Genomic DNA, 20,897 nt, shown 5'->3' with positions numbered 1-20,897 from the left:
GTAGAAAGGCGGTTGCCAGCCGTAGCATAACAGTTTCTGTTTGGACCTGTGGCCCCCGGGGCCAGCTTCCCTGAGGATGGAGGCTGCGCTGTCTTCGGGGAGCGATCTATCATGGAGGAGGGTGTGAGCACACATCCGCCAGGCTGCTTCTGGAGATAAACCCATTTTGTAGAAAACATTCTTTAAAACCCTGACAGCCAAGCAGATGTGAATTATCTAGAAGATGTGAAAGCAGCCAAGGGGCAGTTGTGGCCGTCCTCCCTGCCCAGGAAGGCCACTTGGCCCTAGGACAGCCCTCCTGGAGGTGCCCAGCCCCTCCTCCCCGAGAAGCTCACCCTTCTATTGGGTGCCGCCCTTGAGAACAAACCACTTTTGATTTCAAACCAACTTCCCCTTGGACATACACCTTCCACACAAACCAAGGGCCACCCTGACTCCTTACGTGACACCCCTCTCCTCTCTTCTTTCCCAGGGGTGGCCTATGTTCTTGGCGTACACTGGACTGGAAGTCACAACTTCTTCCTCTATTTGCTCAACCGAACTCTGAAGGATAAAGTTGGTACTTTACTGTCGAGACGGGTGTTGCCTGAGCTTGGGGCTCTGAGAGCTGTCCTTCTTCAGCTTAGCTGAGAGCACGCGACTGCCCATCAGCATCACTTTAGGGGACCAGGGCTGTGCAGGCAGAAGTGGGTGGCTTGGTGGCTGTGGTGTGTCCCCAACGCTCTGTCTCTGAACTCTTTTCTTAAAGATGACAGGTCAGTGGGGACAAAGCCCAGTCAGGTCCACAGGGCTTGTTAGGCAGCTGAGTAAAAAGAGGGTGGGCTTGGCATCTGATGGCCACGTCCAGTCCCAGCCGCACTGTCTGCAAACTGTGCGGCCTCAGGCCAGTTACTTTACACCCTGATCCCGCTTTCTCTGAAGCATAGGGCTACTTAACTGCCCCATCCCTGTCTACTGCGTGCGCTTCTTGTGAATAGCAGAATCCAGCGGTCTGCGTGTGCAAGCTCTTTGAAATGGAGAGGCTCTTAGGAAATGGTGGGGAAGGGGTGTTGTTGGTTTGTCTTTTACAAATCCACGGAGGCAGGTCCACGAGCAAGTTCGCTTTGTGATAATCTCTTGAGCTATGCACTTAGGTTGTATTTTAGAATTATCCTTCAAAAGTAGCATTTAGACATTCACAAAGGGAGAATGTCTTTGCCTTCTTCCCTCTCCGAGGCAGCCCGGCTTCCAACCTCAACTCGTGTACCGACTGCCTCTGTGACTTGGGCGGGCCACTCGCTGCCCTGCCTCACTCTCCTCTGCAGAGCAGGGGACTGAGGGGACCCAACTCATGGGATCCTTGTGAGAATTAAATGAAATGATGCATGTGAGTGCTCCCTGCGGTGCTCAGCACCAGCAGGGCCTCCTTAGTGTTAGCTGCAGTGTAATGCTCGTGTGACTTGTCATTGTATTATCTGAGGAAGGAGAAGCACTGCCTAGAGAGGAGAGAGATGGGGAGGCAGACAGGCAGACTAGTCCGGGTCTCAGGTTGTCCAGGTGATGGGTGGGAGTGGGGTCTGGGGGCAGCCCGGTGAGTGGTGTCCTCCCCACTAGACCCCGAGGGCGTGTGGCCCTGCGCTGCGCCCATTGCAGTCTCTCAGCTCAGCTGCTCCTCCTCCTACCTGGTGCTGGCCTGCGAGGATGGCGTGCTCACGCTCTGGGACTTGGCCGAAGGTGAGCCCCCCACGTCTGCCAGCACCTGGGTGGGGTCTGAGTAATGAGACTCCTGGAGCTCTGGAATTCCTTCCAGCTCTGGGCTTCTGTTAGTCACTCTGTGTTCTTAGAATCCCTTTGGGGAGCTGGTCCTGCTTTGCCCTCATTCATTCACTCAGTGAACATTTATTGAACATGGTATGTGCTGACACTTCCCATTCCCCCTGTATGTGTTGAGTACTTGCACTGTGCTGGCACTGTACCGGGTCCTGGAAGTACGACCATTACTCCGTTATCACACTCCAGTGAGGAAGTGTCTTCCTGCACAGAAAGTGACGTCTTGACGGCCTCAGCCCTCCTCCCCCAGCCCCAAGCTCTCGAAATAAGCAAGCCTGCCTTCCTGCTGCTCCACCCGCGCCCCGCTCAGCAGGAACCTCACTGGTATTGAAGCTAAGAGACCTATAACACAGTCAGTGCGAAACCAGCAGCTGTTCTGGGTGGGTGGTGCCTTGATGGGGTTCCAGGGTCCCGGGTGCAGCTTTGTAGGCCAGAAAATCCATGGTATTTCTTTACCCTAAATAGGGGAGTGTCTCCCTCTAACCACACTTTTCAAGAAGCGAGGAATGCATCAGTGGCTTGTCATTTTACAGTCGGGTATGTGTGTCATTTGAGAGTGGAGGTGGGCCGTCCTCCCTGGGCAGCCCCCCAGCTCAGGTTGGTGAGGAGAGCCACTGATGGCGCCTGTTTGTTGGAGAGATGGTGAGCAGACGGCTGAGCCGGCTTTTCTCGGGAGGCTTCTGTCACTCAGCGAAGGGCCTTCCTCACTCGGGCTGTTTCCACCTGGAGAATTCAGCAGTTGTTTCAAATAGGGAGACATTCTCCCCACACGGTGCTAAGATAAACATCATGAAAGGCCCTCCCGAATTTATTTATTGCGCCCACAGCATTATGATATTGGTGAAAGATATTTCAAGGGCAGAAGAATGATTGTAATTTCACAAGCCCTTGCCCAATAGCTTGTTTTCGTTTTTCTGGATATTGGGGATTTCTTGCTGATTGGCCACACCCCCACCCTCCCCTTTTCCAACACCGCTCCCCTCTGATTGATTCACCTTGATGTGGTGTGGCGTGGTCAGTGCGGTTCAGCACCTGGCTGGCTTTTAGCTTCCTTCCTTCCATTCCAGTGCTGACTCTGCCCCCTCCCCTGCTCCTCTCTGTGCTCAGAAAGGGTCCTCCTGAAGGGGGCTCTTCTCTCCTTTGGGCGTTGGGGTTACTGGCTTCACTCTCAGAGGGTGCCCCTTGCTTGGTTTGCCCTCACAGCCCTCACATCCTCGCTGGTCCCAGACCCTGCGCCCATGACTGCCTCCCTCCACCCGCTTCTCTGACCTGCTTGTGCGATTGCTTCCTCCAGGATTCCCTCTCGGGGTTGTCGCTCTTCCTGAGGGATGTATCTGCCAGAGCATTCACTTCCTAAAATACTTCTTAGTCCATGAAGGACGGAACGTGTTCCCTGAGGGCCCAGTGAAGTCCCAAATGAAATGCGTGGTGCTGTGCACAGATGCTTCTCTCCACCTGGTGGCTGCCCAGGGCTCTGAGGCACCCACCATCAGTGTGCTCATTGAGAGGTCAGTGGCTCCAGGACAAGATGGGGTGAGTGATCTGCCAGCCCGATGAGGCTGTTGGGTAGTAAAAGGCTGACACCCTCTCCAAGCCGAGCCCACTTTCCCTGTAGTCATCGCTCTCCTGATGAGCGTTTCAGGGTCACCAGTGTCTTTTATATGTGAGCTTATGTATAAAATATTTCTGACAAAATTTCATGATAGCACAAATAACATCTTTCATATTCCATATGATCAAGAAGAGGGTCATTTTTCTACCAAAATAGCCTGTTATCAGTTTCCCCAAGGGTCTCTCTCTCTCTCTTTCTCTCTCTCATTCTCTTTCTTTTTTCAATTGTGAAATATTTTATGCATGAAAATGATCCATACAATATGTGTGTGTGTGTGTGTGTCTGTGTATATTTAGTATGTATAGAGAGACAGACAGGCAGACATAAACTCCCCCGGACCCACCACCAAGCTTAAGAAATAGGTCATCTCCGATTCAGTTTGGCTCTCTGTGAGCTTCTCCCTGATCACATCCTCCTCTCTCCTCCCCACCTTCTTAATTATCTATTGCTGTATATAACAAACCACCCCATGACCTAATGGCTTAAGGGAACAGGCATTGTTTTGCCCCTGATGCTGTAGGTCAGCATTTTGGGCTGGGCTTCGTTGGGCAGTTCTTCCATTGGTCTTGCTTAGGCTCTCACATGTGCCTGCGGGCGGCTGGCAGCGTGGCTAGGGGCTCAGGGTCTAAGATGGCCTCGCTCATGTACCTGGCAGTGGGCAGGCCGTTGGCCAGGGCACTTGGTTCTCCCGTGGCCTCTCCTGCAGGCTGTCTCAGCCTTCATCACCGTAGCCTCAGGGTCTCCAGCAGCAAGCAAGGGCAGACACAGTGCCCGCGTGCTTTCCAAGCCTCCGCTCGTGTTACATGGGACAAAGCAGGTGACAGGGCCACACCTGCACTCAAGCAGTGGAAAAGTAGATTCTGTCTTTTCATGGGAGTTGCTGCCAAGTATTATGACCTTTTTTTTTTTCAATCTATCACATCGTTTTCCTCCCATGATTCCTTTGATTTCCTTTAAGAATTAACCACATCTATATGACTGCATCTCCAAGCGATATATGGTTTAGCTGTGTGTATTTACAAGACTTGTAAATGGGATCATATTCTGTGTATTCTGCAACTTGTTTTCCATCCCATTTATTCTGTAACTTGCTTTGCAACATTGTTCATGAGACTGCACATGTTGGTATATGTATCTCCAGTTCTTTTCTTTTCATTGCTGTGTTGTATTCCATTCTGTAATATACCACAATTACTTAAGCATTCTCCTACCAAAGGATATTTAGATTGTTCCTCGTTTTTGCTACTATGAACTGTCTCTGACACATCTCCTGATGCTTATATACAAGAGTTTCTCCAGGACATAGGCCTCGGAGAGGACAGCAAAACTTTAAAACTCTTCAAGTGTGAATGTGTGTGTCTTGTTTCCTGTAGGCCTGTAAACCACCTGGATGAAGCCGTCTGTGCAGTGGCCCCAGTCCCAGCCTTACCTGGGATGGTAAGTTCTTCGTGCCCCTCATTCCTCTTCAGTGAATGTGTTTGTTTCTCCTTCAAAAAATATTTGTTGAAGGCCTATCAAGTTCTTGGCACTAGACTGGCCTTGGGGTGCACAGACAGACAGAGACAGTGCCTGCCCTCCTGCAATTCATGGTTCAGCTGGGAAGACAGACGCGTCAGCAGCAGCTGCCCTAGAACGTGAGAGAGGCCCTGGTCCATCATGCGATGGATGCTACAGAACAGAGAGGGGCCGCCTGACTCAACCTGTGGAAGTTGGAGGGGGGGGGCTGCTTTCTGCAGGAGGTGATGGATCAGCTGAGCTGAGCCATAGGAGCTAAGCAGGCGGCACCCCGGAGGCAAGAGAACGCTGTGTCCTGCACTCTGCAGGAAGGTGGAGTCACTGCAGGCTCAGGTCCCTGTGGGGTGTGGAGGGGGAGGAGGCTGGGTGTGCGGGCAGAGGGGCCAGGCCATGGAGGCTGCGGACAAGCCCTTGTAAGGATGGGCATGAAGCCTCGAGGGGAGCTGGCGCAGGAGAGCAGCATATTCAGAGAGGGGTGGAGAGTGGAGAGGTGCAGTGGGGATGGACTCCATGGTTCTGGGCTGCCTGTGGCTGTGGTCAGAGGAGAGGGAGGCACCGAGGCTGGTCCTGGCTTGTGGAGCCGATTGGCTAATCCTTACAGGGCCCGTGGAAGGGAAGAGAGGCCTGGAGGGAAGGTCTGTGGTTCCTCCCGTGCTGCAGGTGCGGGGCCCACAGGACCCTGGAGGAGGCTCTGAGAGAGCCTGGGGCTGAAAGTGCTTACCAGCTGGTTAGTGGTGGTTAAAGCTGTGGGGACCAGCGGGTTCCCCTGGTCAGAGAGAGCAGGTGAGTAGAAAAGAGGTTCCCTGGGGGTACGACCAGCAGTTACAGGACACGCAAAATGAGCTCATGAAGTGACTGAGAGGGACACCCCAGGAAAACCAGGCGGGGCTCCTGCAAGCTCAGGGAGGAGAGTTTGAAGAAGGCAGGAGCACAGTGTCCTTGATAAAGAGAACCAAGTACTCGTGCAGCCCAGTGTCCGTGGTGGGGGGCAGAGGGCAAGCAGGGGCGGTGGAGGAGTAGAGAGAGTGACGGAGAGACTCTGGGACATCTGTGTGAGGGAGGGAAGGTGGTGTGGCATCTGGAGGAGGACGTAGGGTCAAGAAGGGTTTTAGAGATTGGGGCGAGTTTAGCGTGTTCATCTACAGAGAGGAAAGAGCCCCAGGAGAGAGGCCGCATCCCAGATCTCGGGGTTGAGCAGGGTCCCTGAGGAGGTGGGAGGAAAGGGTATCTGCCCAGATGCGGGACTGAATCCCGGCCACGTGGAGGGCCAGCTCTTCAGCGGAGATCCTGGGGGAACTAGAAAGAGAAGCCAGGACACAAGAGGGTGCGGACAGCCCAGGATGAGGCCTGGCACCTGGAGGAGGGCCAGGTTGCTGGTAGCCCAAAGGGGCAAACACAACCCTTCCTGCCGGCCCGGAACAGCCCCGGTGTGTCCAGAGGCTGGGCGCCCAAGAGCAAGTACATCTTCTGTTTCCATTTTCTGTGTCCAGCTGCTTCTCTTCTTCCATACTGGGGTGAGGGCAGAGTAGAGGAGGCCTCACTCGCCATCTCTTTGCCTCCCAGGTGCTGATCTTTTCCAGGGATGGCCATGTGCACCTCATGGATGTGGCCAAGCCTCACATCATCTGTGCCTTTGCTCCCCCGAGACCCTACCATCTGGCGGTCCCGTGGAAGCCAATGTTTGTTGTGTCTTTCCACCACCCGTGTTTCCTGCTCCGAGGTATGGGAGGGGACCAGGAGGGCCACTGCCCAGACCTGTGGCCTGCTGGCCGTTTCCCTGACAGTCTCAGGCCTTTCACCAAGCGTAGGGTGACCCCAGCCAAACAACTCCCCACTCCACATCCCCTCCGCCAGAGGCCAAAAGGATATGCCACTTAGTCCTCAGTAGGCACTTAGATAAAACGCCAGGCAAGGTCTTCTCTCTGGGCTCCTGCTCCTGCAGATCAAGTGAGCCCCTCCCAGCCCAGCCCCGAGGACCCAGCCTTTACAAGCCGAGAGCAGCGCCCACCCACCCACACACCCAGACCAGAGAGACCAGGGAGCAAGTCATCATAGAGAACATGGTGTTCTTGTTTCATCTCAGGAGACCATCCCGATGAAATTAAATCCACCGACGATGCCAAGAACATCCAAAATTCTCTGTTCTATTTTAATTTTGAGGCCTACCCACTCCTGGAAAACATCTCAAGAAATTGCAGCATTCCTCAATCTGCCCTGACGGCTAACATGGGCTTCCCCCACGAGCTGCCCTTGGAGAAGAGGTGCGAGAGTTTCCTCCAGAATAGGTAGGGTTCTAGCTCTGCGCGCACCCTGGCCAGTCTCTGGGGAAGGCGCCCCAATCTCTGGGGAAGGCGCTGTGGGGGCTGTTTGACGGTGAGACCCTCTGGCCATTTACGCTCCCTCCGGTGAAGGGTGCCCCGGTCAGAGCCCAGGAGCCGCCCTCTGCTTCCAGCTGGTGCTGGGGAGGAGCAATGAATACCAGCTGGCGGAAAAGAAGGGCTGCCCCTGCTGTTCTCTTCCTGTCGAGACCCTCTTTCCTTTCTGCTTGCTCGATTCTTTTTTTTTTAAAGCATATTCAGGTTACTAGATGCAGTCTTCTAAGACGGGGGTTGGCAAACTATGGCTTGAGGGCAGATTGGGCCCATGGCCACTTTACTAAAGGGCGGTTTCTTGGGAGCCGTCGCACCATTTGTTATGTCTTGCCTGTGGTGGCTTGTGTGCCACGGCAGCGGGGCTAAGCCCAGAAAGCCTGAAGCCTCTCCTTGCTGGTCCTTTCTGGGAGATGTTGGCCCACCCTGTTCTGAGGCCCCTTTCCCTGACCCGTTGTCTGGATAACGGCTGTGCGATGCGTTTCTCCCCTTCCCTTCCCCTTCCTGCTGCCCCCGTCCTGCCAGGACTCTACTGGTGCTCCTTTCTGCTAGAAAAGCCTGATGACCTGTGCTCAGTCCCTTTGGGGAAGCAGGTGTCTCCTCGAATCCGTCCGCAACAAACGGATGGTCGTTTGCAGGTTCTTGGTGATTTCTGCCGTGATCTGACCAGACGTTTTAGTTGGAAGGGGGTCACCAGTGGTGCCCTGGATTCTGTGACCTCTCCAGTGTCCACAGTGTCGTTCCCGACCACCTCTCCCTTCCTCTTTTACTCTTTCCTTAAGGCGAACGCAGTAGAATGGTTCAGACACTTGGGTTTGGCTCCTGACTCCACCACTGACTAACTGGGATACCTGGGGGGAGTTCCCTGACCTCTCAGAGCCTCAGTTCCTCATTTATTGAGGACCCGCGATGCGCTGGACTGTGTGGTGGACATTGCCATGGCGCCCGGTCTCCAGGTTCAGCAGGTGTTCAGTGAGATGCTGCGAAGCGCTAGGCACAGGGCGCTCGCTCCTAACTGGTGGGTCCAAGAAGGCGAGGGGATGGTCCCTCCGCTCAGTCCCTATCCTGCCTGGGAAGATTCTAAACATCGCTGCGAGGAGGCCCCACAGCTCCTCCTTCACGACTGCACTTCCCTGCTACATTTGGCTCCTTCCTGGGCCGTGGGGGCGCCTGGTGGCGCTCAGTGTCTCCGGAGGGAAGCACGCCCATTCGCCGGGAGAGGAGTGTGGCCGCTCGGTGTGGGGGAGGACAGTGGGGAGGGTCAGTTGACTTTTCCCCAGACAGGGATTTACCGGGACTGCTTGGCTGTTCCTCCCAGGGAGCGTGTGACCCTTGGTGACTTGACTTGATCTTAGGAGACGCAGCGAAGAGTCTAAGGGTGAAGTGTTGTGTTGTCCACAGCTTCCTCTCAAGTGGTCCAGGAAAACATTTATAGAGAGAGCCAGAGAGAGACGGTGGTGAGAAGTTAACAACTGGTGAATATAGTGATGGTTCATCGCACTATTGCAACTTTTCTGTAGGTTTGAAATTTTTCTGAATAAAAGATAGGGAGAGGTTATGAAATATTATTTACACTATAATCCTGATTTTGAACAAAAGAGAGAAGGCTGGAAATGTGTACACCAATAGTAGCTATATTTGGGTGATGAAGTATGTGTGATATTTTTTCCTTTGTATTTTCCCTATTTGTAACTTTTCTACAAAAAGTACACATAATTTTGGAAAATTTAAAATACTACTTAAGCAAAAAGTCAAGAGTCTGAGGTTAGGTCACGGCTGCATGAGGCCGTTCTCCGAAGGTGGCGGGCCTGGCCTGGAGCTTCCTGGTGCTCTTGCTTGAGGAGGCCCAGAGAACTCCTTGCTTAATGCGCGTGTTTCCATTTCTGTCCTTTCTGTCTAACCCCCTCTTTCACTGGCTTGCAGAGGGGGAGCCTCCTTCCTACTTTATCTAAAAGCTGCTGGCTCCCCTACCCAAGGGAGTGGGCCCCGGGCCAGCAGCCCCAGCTCTGGGCAGCTCACCTCCCGCCTGGCAGAGGGCCCGAGCAGCTCCGGATGCCTCCGTCCCTAACCAACACTTCCCACCCTCAGCCAGCTGCCCGTGGGGGCTCGTACTCAGACCCCCGCTGACCCTGCTTGGCCCGTGAAACTTGCTGCACGTGCAGAACGACTAGTGCAGCAGAGTAACTGCGCGCTGCAGGAAGTATTACTCCTTGTTCCTGAGGTGGAGTATCTGCACTTGTAGACGTTTGGAAAACAGGACAATACAAAAGAGAAATTTAAATAACCCATAATCCAGCACCAGAAGTCCCAGTGCCACTATTAATATGTTGGTGCCTTTCCTTCAGGTTTTTTCCTTGGTGTTTTTACTAAGTTGAGATCATGTTTCATGTTCACTTTTCTTTCTTTTTTTTTTTTTTTTGTGAGGAAAATTAGCCCTGAGCTAACATCCACCACCAATCCTCCCCTTTTGCGCTGAGGAAGATTGGCCCTGGGCTAACATCCGTGCCCATCCTCCTCTATTTTATATGCAGGATGCCTGCCACAGTGTGGCTTGATAAGCAGTACGTAGGTCTGCACCCAGGATCCGAACCCCAGGTTGCCATCGAAGTGGAACGTGCAAACTTAACCACTATGCCACCGACCAGCGCCTCATGTTCACTTTTTAATCTGACTTCATGTCACTCCAGAATATAAATTACTGACTTTTAATTTGAAGAAAACTTCCTTATAAATGTGATGTTTAATGGAGATGCCGCTCCTGTGGACAGGGTGTCCGTAAGGCACTTCCCTGCTCCCCGGCGGTTGGGCCTGCTCTAGTAAGAGAAGACTGCCCCTTCTGCCCTGACCTCCTCCACTCTCTGGAACCCCAGAGGCCCGTCCTGGCCCCGTGGGAGTGGGAGGGACTCTTCCCCCTCCCCCTTGGCAACTGTCTGTCCTCCCTGTCCACACAGCTTAGCTCCCAGGGCACACAGCCCAGCCCCTGCCCGGGAGGCCCACAGTGGCTGGGTGCGGTGGAGAGCACTGTCCCCCAGGGAACCTTCTGCAGGGAAGAGGGCCGGAGCCAGCAGGGCTGACCAGGTGGGGCACCGCGGGCTGGGGCAGTGCTTGGGGCTGAACGAGCCGCGGGAGCTTGGGGAACAGAAAAGCTCCGGGAAGTGCTCCCTGGGTCTGGAGACCCAGCAGGAGCTGGGAGTGGTCACATGGTGTGGCTGGGGCAGGCCCAGGTTGAAGGAATGAAGGAACGTTTCTCTGGGCTTGATCACAGGGTTTGAATCATACCCTTTGTGGCAGCCCATTTTCCGAATAGGGTCCCGGTGATGACGCAGGCTGTAAAGCTGTAAAGAAGGCTTTCCCTGTTCTCCTTGCTCTCAGGGCTGACACTGGGGCTTTCGAAGGAGTACCCCCCAGCGTTTTATTATGAAAATTTTCAAACGCACAGCAGCTTTGAAAAAGATACATCAGTGAACACCCACATACCCACAACACAGATTCTGTCGTTAACATTGTACTGTGGTTGTTTATCACATGTCCATATATGTCCTAAAGATTTTAATCTCATTGTTTTTTTTTCCTATTTATTCCTTGGGTCTGAAACAGTTTCCATTGGCCCTAAAACGAGGTGAAACCTGAAGGCAGTGGACTCACGTGGCAATAGATTCAAACGTTCAGCCTTGTGATACTCTGTCCAAATGATTTTCACCAAACCTGTCCTGGGGACTGTTATCCACAGCCAGCGGGAGCCGAGCCCACCCCAGGGCTTTGAGAGGACACCAGTTAGTCCTCCCGCCCTGCCCCAGGCCTGGCCTCTGCTCCCAGCCAGCTGGGCCTCCAGGGCACCATTTCCATCAGGCTCCGCTCCCTGTCTGTCTGCTGCCTCTTGCTGGGTCAAACTTTTGATCACAGCAAGACAGAAGTTTCAGGACACCAGGAGGCAGACAGAAACAGTGTGTGTGTGTGTGTGTGTGTGTGTGTGTGTCCCACTTTATTCCTCGTGGAACACAAGGCCGGGCAAGATCCAGTTCTGTCTACCCAGCTTCCTCCAGAAGGTGGGCTTCTAAGATGACCCCACAGTCCCGGGTCCACAGGGCACACGGCTCCCTTGGCAAGGGGGTGGGCAGGCCCCAAGTGGACACCAGGTGACATTTCCCTCAAGGTTGGAGGAGGAGGGCGAGGGCCGGTGTTCTGACCCGTTTGTTACAGTCCCTGGAATGGAAATGGTGGGCCTGTCCTGACTTTCCTCTCCCTTCTTGAGAAACAAAGGGACAAATCCCTGGAAAACGAGTTATAGACTCATAGACCCCGAGGTGCATACGGTCAGGGTACTGGAATTCAAAGGCTTGTGCAAGGACTTGCAGGTGTTCCAGCTCCTCTCCCACTTGGTGGATGGACAGCCCGTCTTTTGGGAAGATGTACGCATGCACCTTGTCAGTACCTGGCTTCCAACAGACAGCAGTCATCATCTGTTCCGCCATCATGGGAAGGAAACCTGTATTCGCTGGTGGCCAAGGGAGAGTGTCTCAGGCCACAGGGGCCTTGCCCAGGGGGTTCCTGGCAGTCGGTGTCCAGTCTCTCAGACCCAGGCGTCCTCCCCACTCCCTCCTACCACTGGGCATCGCCACTGGGAACCGCACTCCCACAGGCTGGTGCCACGCGGTGCGCCCTCCCAGCTTCCACCTGTTGCTCCACACGGCAGGTGTCTCCCAACACCTCTGCCCCAGGCACTGGTGGGTAACCCTGCCTCCTGGAGCACTCCAGTCCCTTGGCTGCCCTCTCACCCGGGTCCCCCGGGTCCCCGACCCTTATGTGCTGCCTGCCTCCTGATTCAGAGAAAGAGGCACCCTGTCGTACCCAAGGATAATTCTTCCTCCTACATTTGGGGTCCCAGGCCATCTCCTCCCCCAGGACACCAAGACCTTCTCATCCATCTGGATGGTGGCCTCCTCCCCTCCACTGGCTCATCCTAATCAGGGGCGTGTGTCCCCACCTTGTCCCCATGTTAGAAAACAAGCAAGTCCCTTCCCAGTCCTGCAGCTGCCTTCTTTCTCCTCCGCCCACAGCCCGGCTCCTGGGAGCCACGGTCAACACACGCCTCTGCTGTCCTCTTCTCCTGTCAGCTCCCCAAACCACGGCAGGCCCACCAGGGTCACCCCCCACCTTCCCAGCCCAGCGTCCTCACATGCTCAGCTTTATGCGTCTTTCCTAGTATTGCCACAGGGTAATTTCAGGGTGATGAGTAGGCACATTGGAATGGCGACAGTGGTGCCCACCGGCCCTCCAGAGACGGTGGACTCACTTTGAGTCCTCACCCCTCACCATGCTGGCCAGGAAATGAGGACAAAGATTGATGACTCATTAGTGTTTTAATTTGGAAATTAAGGAGGCTGAGCACCTTCTTGCTGTGTATGTGGTACGTTTCTCTCTCCTCCTGTGATTTGCTGGGACTTTTCCTGTGGGTGAGTTCATTTTCTCCTGACTTTGAGTTCTTTGTCAGCATGTTGCGACCGGTTTTCCTGGTGTGTCTTGGGATAGGAGTAATTTTCCTGCTTGTTTAGCCCAAACGGAAGCTTCCTGTCCTGTGGCTCGAGTTTTCCGTCCTCCCCAGGCTTGGTTGCGGGCTGGGGGCAAAGAGCCCCGGATTCTGGTGCAAGCGCAGCGCTGTGACCAGGGAGACGGGGCCCTGCGGGCGGAGCTCAGTGTCCTCACGTGTAAACCGGGGACCGTCGGCTCTGCTCCTGGGACAGCGCCTGCACACGCATCAGGGTGAGCTGTACTCGTTACTCACTCACGGAGAAGCCCTTCTGCTCACCAGTCATAGATTTTAAAAACCACCCACGTTTTCTTTGAACACGTTAATGGCTTTATTATCAGTCTTCCTGTTAAAACTTGTCCTCATTCCATCTCTTAAACCCGCCCCTGGATGGCCACTCGCTGATTCCGGGTTGTTCTGCCCCCGAGCCCGCAGCTTCCCTTCCACTTGTCTCAGCAGCAGCAGGGGAATCGCTACAGTCAGCCTGACTGAGCGCCAACTGTGCAACAGGGCCTGTGCTCAGTGCTTGGCGAGCATAGTCCGATTCCTACTGTTGTTATTGTCCCCACTGTACAGCGAGGAAGCGGAGGCGGACAGCTGTCAAACCGGCCGTTCGCAGTCATCAGCTCACAGTGACGGAGCTGGTTTGGAACACAGCCGTGCGAGTCCGAAGCTGGAGTCTCTGACCTGGGCACACTCAGCCCCCGCATCCCCCACCTCCACAGGCAGGGCCGCCCTGGTGGCACAGAGAGGAAAGACGAGGAGGGTCTGTGAGCGCCGCGCAGATGGGATGGAGGGTATATTGTCAGGGGAAAATGCAGGGTGCACAGCAGCGTGTCGCACACTTTCATTTAAGTATAAAAAAAAGATTATTTGCACGTCTATGCTTGTGTGTGTGAACAATTTTCAAGGACTTACAAGGAGCTGTTAATTATTGTCACTTTGGGAACAGGAAACAAGGGTCTCGGGAGAAGGAGATTCGCTTTTAATCGCACACCCACTTGCAGTCTTTGATTTTTTTAAAAACAGCGACGTAAGGATGACTATTTTGAGTTAAAAAGCGTTTTAATGCCTTGAGTAGCAGGCACAGCTCCATGTGGACGTCCCACAGGCAGAGCCTCCAACAAACGCAAAGCCGCGGTCACTGTCGCCCCTCCTCTGTGCACCCTGCACTGTTTGTCCTCCTCGCTCGCACAGGTTCCCATGGCAGAGGCCCCGTGGCAGCCCGCACCGGCTCCACCTCTGCCTCCACCTCCACCCCTCACGGCGCCTGCGCTGGGGCAGAAGGGGCTGAATCCCGGGTCTCTCTGGCTTTTCTGTATTGAACATGCATTTATTTGCTATTAAAAAAATAACTTCCTATTTAATTATTGATTGATTGATTGATTTTGGTGAGGAAGATGGGTCCTGAGCTAACATCTATGCCAGCCTTCCTCTAGTTTGTATGTGCGACGCTGTCACTGTGTGGCTTAATGAGTGGTGCACAGGTTGGCACTGGGATTGGAACTGGCAAACCCCAGGCCACCGAAGCAGAGTGCAACTTAACCACTGTGCCGCCTGGCCGGCCCCCTAACCTCTTGTTTATGAGAGCCCCAGCTCCGAGGGTCTTGTCTTCAGGAACCCTCCCAGGCGGGTGGGTCCCTTCCTCCTCGCTGCATTTCTCCTCTGCTGACTTCAGTGCCTCCTGTTACAAGTGTCCTTTCACTCTGACCAAACTGGGGAGAGGGAGGGGCTGTCTGAGTCGCTTCGATCTTTCGGACACTTGCCCCAGTGCCTGTCTCTAGGAGATGCTCTAGAAATGTTTATTGAATGGAATTGCTGGCGTTTGGCTGCATTTACCGTTGGTCCCTGCACACAGGCTGTCAGTTCTTAAATTCACTGTGCCTGCTGTCATGGTCACTGCCTGGTTTGGAATGTCAGACCCACCGTCCATTCCATGCAGGCGTGTCCAGTGCCTGCTGCGCCTGAGGCTGAGGCCTGGGGACACAACAGGAAGCAATGGTGGGGCCCTGGGGTTGGGGGACGCAGCCCCAGGCGGGTTCCTCTCACTCCAGCTGTGTGGCCCGCAGGTTGCAGAAGCTGGAGACGAGCAAGGAGAAGCAGCAGGATCACTGGATCCGGCTTCGGAGGTATTCGGTCCTCCTGCAAAGAGAGAACCTCAAGAGGTGACGGCGGCCACCCCGGCTCTCAGGACAGGGCGGCAGCAGCAGGCTTCGCCCCAGACACCCTGCGTTCAAGAGAACAGGACACAGCGGGGAGCTCAGGAACCCCAGGGCCCAGCCTTGCGCCTCGGACCTCCACAGAGCCAGCAAGGGGAGGGTCGATTTAGGGGCCTCAACTGCCAGCCGTTTGTCAAGCCCTCAGGTGGGCAGATGGCCTCCCAAATAAACGGCAGCGTTGTTTCCAGGATCCACAGTTGCTGCATGTGTAACCCTTCGTTCCCACCTGGACCAGACCCCAGCAGCGCCCAGGCAGTGGTCTCAACAGGAGGCCTAGGCCTGGCGGGACCACTCACCTTATAGACCCAGGGAAGCCTCCTTGCTCCCATGAGCAAGACGCCTGGCCCTTCCCCGCTACTGTAGGGTCCCCCTTTCTCTCCCCACTTCTTTTCCCTCTGTTCTGGCTCACCGCCCGATGAAATCACTTTGGAGAAGCTGAGGCTCAGAGGGGTTGAATGACTACCTGAGGTCACACAGATGTGAGAGGCAGAGCAGGGCCAGGTGAGGTGGCAGGCAGGAATGGTGCCACTAATGCCCCTCGCCTGCTGGCCTGGGACCCTCGAGGAAGCTGGGGGCTGGGGGCACCGGCAGGGCGGAGAGGCAACTTTCTCTTCTCTAGAAACTGCCCTTCCCAGAAAACTGGGTGGAGGGCCCCCTGGGGCCTGAGGCCTGTGCTGCCTCTCTGAGGACACCGTGTGGTGCCTTCGAGAACTGCAGGTGGTTAAGGTCCCAGCCTCCCCTCATAACCTGCCCACCAGCCCCCACTGTGTGCAGGGTTTGGGACACCGCTGCTTTCGTGGCCCCATCCACCTCCGCCCTGGGTCTCACCTGCTCCTCGTTGGCATGACACCTCCCTCTTGGCGCTGGTGCTGACTAGCTGACGTCCCCTGGACGAAGGGGTCCCCACCTGCGACACTCTGCCCCTGGCCCTCCCCACCATGGGAACGAAAACACAGCAGAAACAGCTCAGACAGCAATCCTTTCCCTCTACACAGCAGGCCCGGTGGCAACTCTCCTGCCACGAGGGAGGAGGACTCGGGATGACGGTCTCGGCCTTCCACCACTGGAATGCAAGGGGCTGACAGTTCCGGCCCTCTGCCGTGCTTCTGTTCCACACGTGGCCCTGAGTAAGCTTGTGAAACGCAGATCTTATCGTCATGCCCATTTTCAGCAGCTGTGGCACGTGCCTGTCCCTGGAGGGCCATGGAGGTCAGGACCCCCAAACTAAGGAGGGAGCGCTCTCTGAAGAAATGACAGTGACAGGCCGGGAGGGAGGATGGCGGGAGGGGCACTGAGCAGGTCAAGACCACGGAGGGCTGAGTGGGCTGTGCCCAGGAACCCAGCAGAGCTCCTTGCCGCTGGGTGATACAGTCCCTTGGAAGAGCCAGGAACCCTGGGACTTCTCAGGGGAGTGTGGGGACCAGGGTGAGGCAGACGAGTGCGCAAGTGCAGAATTTAGGAGCCATTCCCCCTCAGGGTCGTGTCCGTGAAGGATGGGCAGCTGGGGGTGTGAGACAAGCAGGGGCTTTGCAGTTGGGGCAGGCTTCCTGCCCCAGCCCTGTGCCACCCTGGTGCTCCAATAGCGGGTGTTTCAGAATCCTGGGGCATCCATGTACCCCTCAGATGGACCTGTTTATTTAGCAATGCATGACCAGAGGGACACCGGGCTGGGCCCTCCTCCAGGGGCACAACCCACCCAAGGCCCAGCCCAGCTCTCCAGCCCTGCTCCCAGAACTGCCATGTGCGATACAGACGACTCATGACCGCCACCCACTTCCTCTGCCCCAGGGTTCATGCTGTGGCCCGTGTGTCTCATCCTCGAATACATGTCTTGAATAGAATGATCAGCTTAGCTACCCCTCCTTAAGACGTCGGCCCCTCCAGCATCAGCGTCCACACAGGACAGCTGTCTTGGCGGGGGCACCAGGCGTGGTCGGTAGCAGGAGCAGGTTCCCGGCTGGCAGCCACACTGGGGGCCGACGTGCACCAGATTAGGAGCTTCAGTTTACACCCTCCAACGCGAATGCTCACTTGCCTGCCTGGGCTGTTCCAAAGACCGGATTTCTCACTAGCACCCACTTTTGTCCCCACGCTCACAGCCACATTCTAGCTCTGTGAAAAATTCCTTGTCCTTTTTCCGTGCCTCAGTGTGCCGGTCTGTGAAAGAGCTACAAGCACACAGCGGCCCACTGCTCCCGGGCTTGGGGCTAAGACGACCTGACAGCAGACGGTGAATTTACAGCCCTCAGCCCAGCCTGGCCCACGGTGGCTGCTCCAGATATGTCTGTTTCTCCGCCACGTCGTTCCACCCGTCGGGCTGTGACAGCAACTCCGCAGGAAGGGGGGGGCACTGACAGCCAGTGGAGACCAGCGCTGGCGGGACCAGCTAGCTACTGGGGTGGGGGGCCTGGGCTGATGCCACCCTCACACTTGCACCTTCCAGCAGGTGGGCACCCAGGCTGCTCTGACCCATGGCACCCCGCCAGCGCCCCAGGTGAGGTGAGGTGCCACCAGCGCCCTCCGTCCTTGAGACAGGCTGGCTGAGCTGTCAGGAGGGCAGGACAGCGGGGAAGCACCGGGGCTCTGGAACCACAGCTGCCTGTGAAGGCTGAGCATCTGCTCCTCAGCCTCTTGCTTAACTTTCCCATCCTGAAGCCCCAAGGACTGGGGCCACCTCGCCCTCAGCTGGGAACTGAGAGCACACATGCCAGGGCTCACCTACCTGGACGCTGGTTACTGTCCCGTCTCCCTGAATGGGGACGCAGCGTCTACTCTGGGTGCCAGTGGGGCTGGCCCAGGAAGGGGCGGGGGGAGGGGGTGGGGTGGGAGGCAGCCCCTTCCCATCTCCACTCCTGTCTTATTAGCAGGGACATGTTAATGAAAATTCACACCCAGGTGCTAATCAACAGTGGGGGGAGGGCTCCAGCTCTGACAGGCAGGAGAGGCCCTCCCCAGGGGAGGGGGCTGGCAAGGAGCCCCACTTCTCTGTGAAAAGACTTGCTAATAACTTTAATTCCCCATCCTAAACCAGGGGGCCTTTGCCATGCAAATAGGCTTTCTGAACCGGGTAGGCTCCTGGAAAAGACTTCCTGCTCTGCTCCAGTTAGAGTCCTGGGAGGGGAGGGGAGATGGGGGTGGAGAGGCAGGACAGGGGGTGATCAGCAAAGCTGTGAGGTCCCGCTCCCCACCCCCAAGGCCTCTGCTTTTGGATCCCACCCTCTGCAGCCAAATGCTGGCCCGGGTGCGCCTGGACTCCTGAGTGACGCAGCAGTGACCCCCACCCCTCTCTGAACTGCTCCCCTCCTGGCCTGGGCCCAGCACTGGAAAGGCTCTCCCAGGTGGTTTCCCAACAAGCCGACCAACATCCATGGGTAAACACGTCGACTGTGGCCCATCCCTGCAGGGGAATACTGTCGGGCAATAAAAGAAAGGAAGCAGACACAGGAGACAACACGAGCGGATGAACCCTGAGAACGTCATGCTAAGTGAAAGAAGCCAGACTCCAAGGCCTCATGTTGTATGACTGCACTCATACGAAACATCCAGAACCAGCAAAGCTGTAGAGAAAGTGGACTAGTGGGCGGGGTAGGGGTGGGGAGTGGAATAATGAGGAGCGATGTCTAATACATACGCTGCATTAGAGTGATGCTATGTCCCTAAGCCACGTGGGAGAGAAACCAGAGTGAAGGGAGATGGAAAAATCCCAGGTCCAGGCCGTGATGCTCCAGCGCTAGGGGAATAGGGACGCCAGACACCGGAAACCAGCCTTTGGGGCTGGTGTCCCCCAGGCCAGAATGAACGAAGCTGGCACAATCCTGCCAGGGCTGCGGGCTCGGGTCCTCAAGTCCTATCAGGGCCTGAGTGCTGCTTCTTGGTTTCTTCTTCTGTACAATGGTTATTCGGGTATAAAATATGGAGAGGACGTGAGGCACAGTAAGTACCCGCTAATGGAAAGGTATTTTCTACAGATACTGTGCTTTTACCCAGCTTCCCACCAGGTTCAAAGAAAAGACGGACAGAGTCCACTTGCTGCCACATTCTCATCTGAAGCGCCTCCTGCTTCCAGGCCCACCCAGCTGGAAGAGGAGATGCTAAGCCAGGGTCGGGGACAAGGAGGAAGGGGTCTGAGGCTGCTTGCTTTGGGGGCTGAAATTGCAAGAAACCCTCCCAACTTTCCTCTGTTCTTTGGAGGAGGGGGAGGGAGCACTGTCTCCACCAGAGGAAGAAGAAATTGTCAACTGTCACCAGCACAAAGTTTATTCACAAATAAATAAAGACACACTAGGCAGAGCGTCCTGTCCGCCTCCGAGCCTGTAGCCCAGGGGTTCCTCCACCGCGACAGGGGCTGAGAGGGCCGGCCGGGGCGGGCACAGGCGGTCACTCGCAGGAAGGGCCATGGCAGGATCGCCGGGGCCCTCTCCCGGACAGAGTCTGAGGAGGGACCACTTCGAAGCTGAGGCCAAGAAAGCCTCGGCGCTCGCAGACGGGGCGCCAGCGGTGCGTCGTCGCTTCAACGACTCAGGCAGGCGGCCACTCCAGGGGCATCCAGGTCTCCAGCAGGGCCAGCACTTCGTCGGGAAAGAGCTGTGGGGACAGAGGGGACCCCGTGGCCCTCAGCGTTGGCCGCCGAGCACGCCTGTCGCGCTCGTGAGCTCCACTCTAGGAGACCTTAGGCGGGGAACGCGACCGTGTGCCCTGCGCGTCCTTCCCCTTCCCTCGCCGCTCCAGCGCCCGGGCACACGAGCTGTGCTGCTTTGGGGCGCGGGCCGGCGAGGCCGGGCTGCTAGGGGAATGCGGCAGGGCAGGTCCCCGCAGGGGGTGTGGCCGGGGGCGCCGACAGTAGGCAGCGCCATGCACGAGGTCCCGGGATGGGGTCCGCGCGGTCGAGGAGGTACCCACCAGAGACGAGGGGCCCGGCTCCATCGCCAGCGCCTGCGGGCCCGCCGCCTCGTTGTGGAGCTCGAGCGGGTCGCAGGGCTCGGACGCAGCACCCGGAGCCCCGGGGTCGGCGGGCGGAGACCCCCAGGACACCGCGGCGCCGGCTGCGGAGCCCAGGCCCAGGCCGCGCGTCTGCGTCTGCGTCTGCACCTGCGCGGGGCCGCCGTCGGGGCAGAGCGGGCAGCCCCGAGGGCGCGGCGAGGCGCTGGGCCGCGGGCGCCGGCGCCGCAGGCTGTCCTCGCTGAGGCCCAGCACGGCCGACAGGTGGCCGATGTAGCGGATGGCCAGGCGCAGCGTCTCGATCTTGGTGAGGCTCTGGCCCGCGGGCGCCACCGCTGGCGGCAGGAAGCGGCGCAGCTCGTGCAGCGCGCGGGCGAGGGTGCGCATGCGCAGCTTCTCGCGCTCGCTGGCGCTCTGCCGCTGCCCGCTGCCCAGGCGGCTGCCGCGGGCGCTGCGCCTCCCTGCCGTCGGGGCGCGGGCTGCCGGTGGCGCGGGCCGCCCGGGGCTCGGCACAGCGCTGCCGTTCGCGGCGCTGGCCCAGGAGTGCGAGGACGAGGCAGGGGAGCAGCTGCAGTCCCCGTCGGAGGGCCGCGGCGGCCGGGCAGGGCCCCAGCCCGCGGAGAGCATCCAGGCCTCGGGGCGCGGCGGGCACAGGGGCTGGGCCATGGCGGCGGCGGCGGGTCTGCGGGCCGGCGGCCGGGACCGCTTTATGCGGAGACCGAGGTGTGAAGGGGCCCTCTTCCAGGCTGCATCAGCACTTCAAAGCGGGCTCCGGGCGGGCGGGGGCGGGGCCGGAGCCTTGGAACCGACGGGGGTCGGGGGGAAGCGAAGATGCCAGCTTGTTGGCTGCGCCAGGTCGACCCCTCCTGGGCCCTCGAGTCGGCCCCAGACCTGGCCACTCGGACATC

General features: G+C 57.0%; 2 protein-coding genes across 18 annotated transcripts in view; one reads left to right on the top strand and one right to left on the bottom strand.

Moving 5' to 3' along the window:
• The window catches only part of WDR93 (WD repeat domain 93), a 51,885-nt gene extending 36,645 nt beyond the window's left edge, over nucleotides 1–15,240 (top strand). The window contains exons 11-17 of one of the 17 annotated variants that reach the window (XR_011497189.1): nucleotides 473–559; nucleotides 1,594–1,713; nucleotides 3,104–3,317; nucleotides 4,795–4,858; nucleotides 6,500–6,656; nucleotides 7,097–7,221; nucleotides 14,902–15,036. Coding sequence is in view for 13 of the 17 variants with exons in the window: in XM_070495236.1 (XP_070351337.1) it covers nucleotides 473–559; nucleotides 1,594–1,713; nucleotides 3,104–3,317; nucleotides 4,795–4,858; nucleotides 6,500–6,656; nucleotides 7,020–7,221; nucleotides 13,409–13,763 (1,199 nt within the window). In the remaining 4 variants the exon portion in view is untranslated. Of the gene's footprint in view, nucleotides 1–472; nucleotides 560–1,593; nucleotides 1,714–3,103; nucleotides 3,343–4,794; nucleotides 4,859–6,499; nucleotides 6,657–7,019; nucleotides 7,222–13,408; nucleotides 14,826–14,901 lie in introns of those variants that run through there. The other 16 variants (XR_011497188.1, XR_011497203.1, XM_014842572.3 and 13 more) reach the window with 16 other exon arrangements.
• Nucleotides 15,241–19,294: 4,054 nt separating this feature from the next.
• Nucleotides 19,295–20,707, bottom strand: LOC106831982 (mesoderm posterior protein 1). Its single transcript, XM_014842490.3, has 2 exons — nucleotides 19,951–20,707; nucleotides 19,295–19,635 (listed from the first exon to the last, which is right to left on the bottom strand). Exons 1-2 carry the CDS (start codon nucleotides 20,653–20,655, stop codon nucleotides 19,570–19,572), a joined length of 771 nt encoding a protein of 256 aa, XP_014697976.3. The 5' UTR covers nucleotides 20,656–20,707; the 3' UTR covers nucleotides 19,295–19,569.
• Between the last annotated feature and the right edge of the window lie 190 nt (nucleotides 20,708–20,897).

The sequence above is a fragment of the Equus asinus genome, chromosome 2 (genome assembly GCF_041296235.1).
Source record: "Equus asinus isolate D_3611 breed Donkey chromosome 2, EquAss-T2T_v2, whole genome shotgun sequence".
NCBI classification, from domain to species: Eukaryota; Metazoa; Chordata; class Mammalia; order Perissodactyla; family Equidae; genus Equus; species Equus asinus.
Note: the sequence above shows the minus strand (reverse complement) of the source record. Positions and strands in the feature narration are given on the sequence as shown.

What these genes read in the sequence shown, in the direction of transcription:
- LOC106831982 (XM_014842490.3), bottom strand. Translation starts at nt 20,655, where the DNA reads ATGGCCCAGCCCCTGTGCCCGCCGCGCCCCGAGGCCTGGATGCTCTCC. An exon ending in AGCCGGGCCCCTCGTCTCTG is followed by an intron (nt 19,636 to 19,950) that starts GTGGGTACCTCC and finishes CTGTCCCCACAG; the next exon opens with CTCTTTCCCGACGAAGTGCT.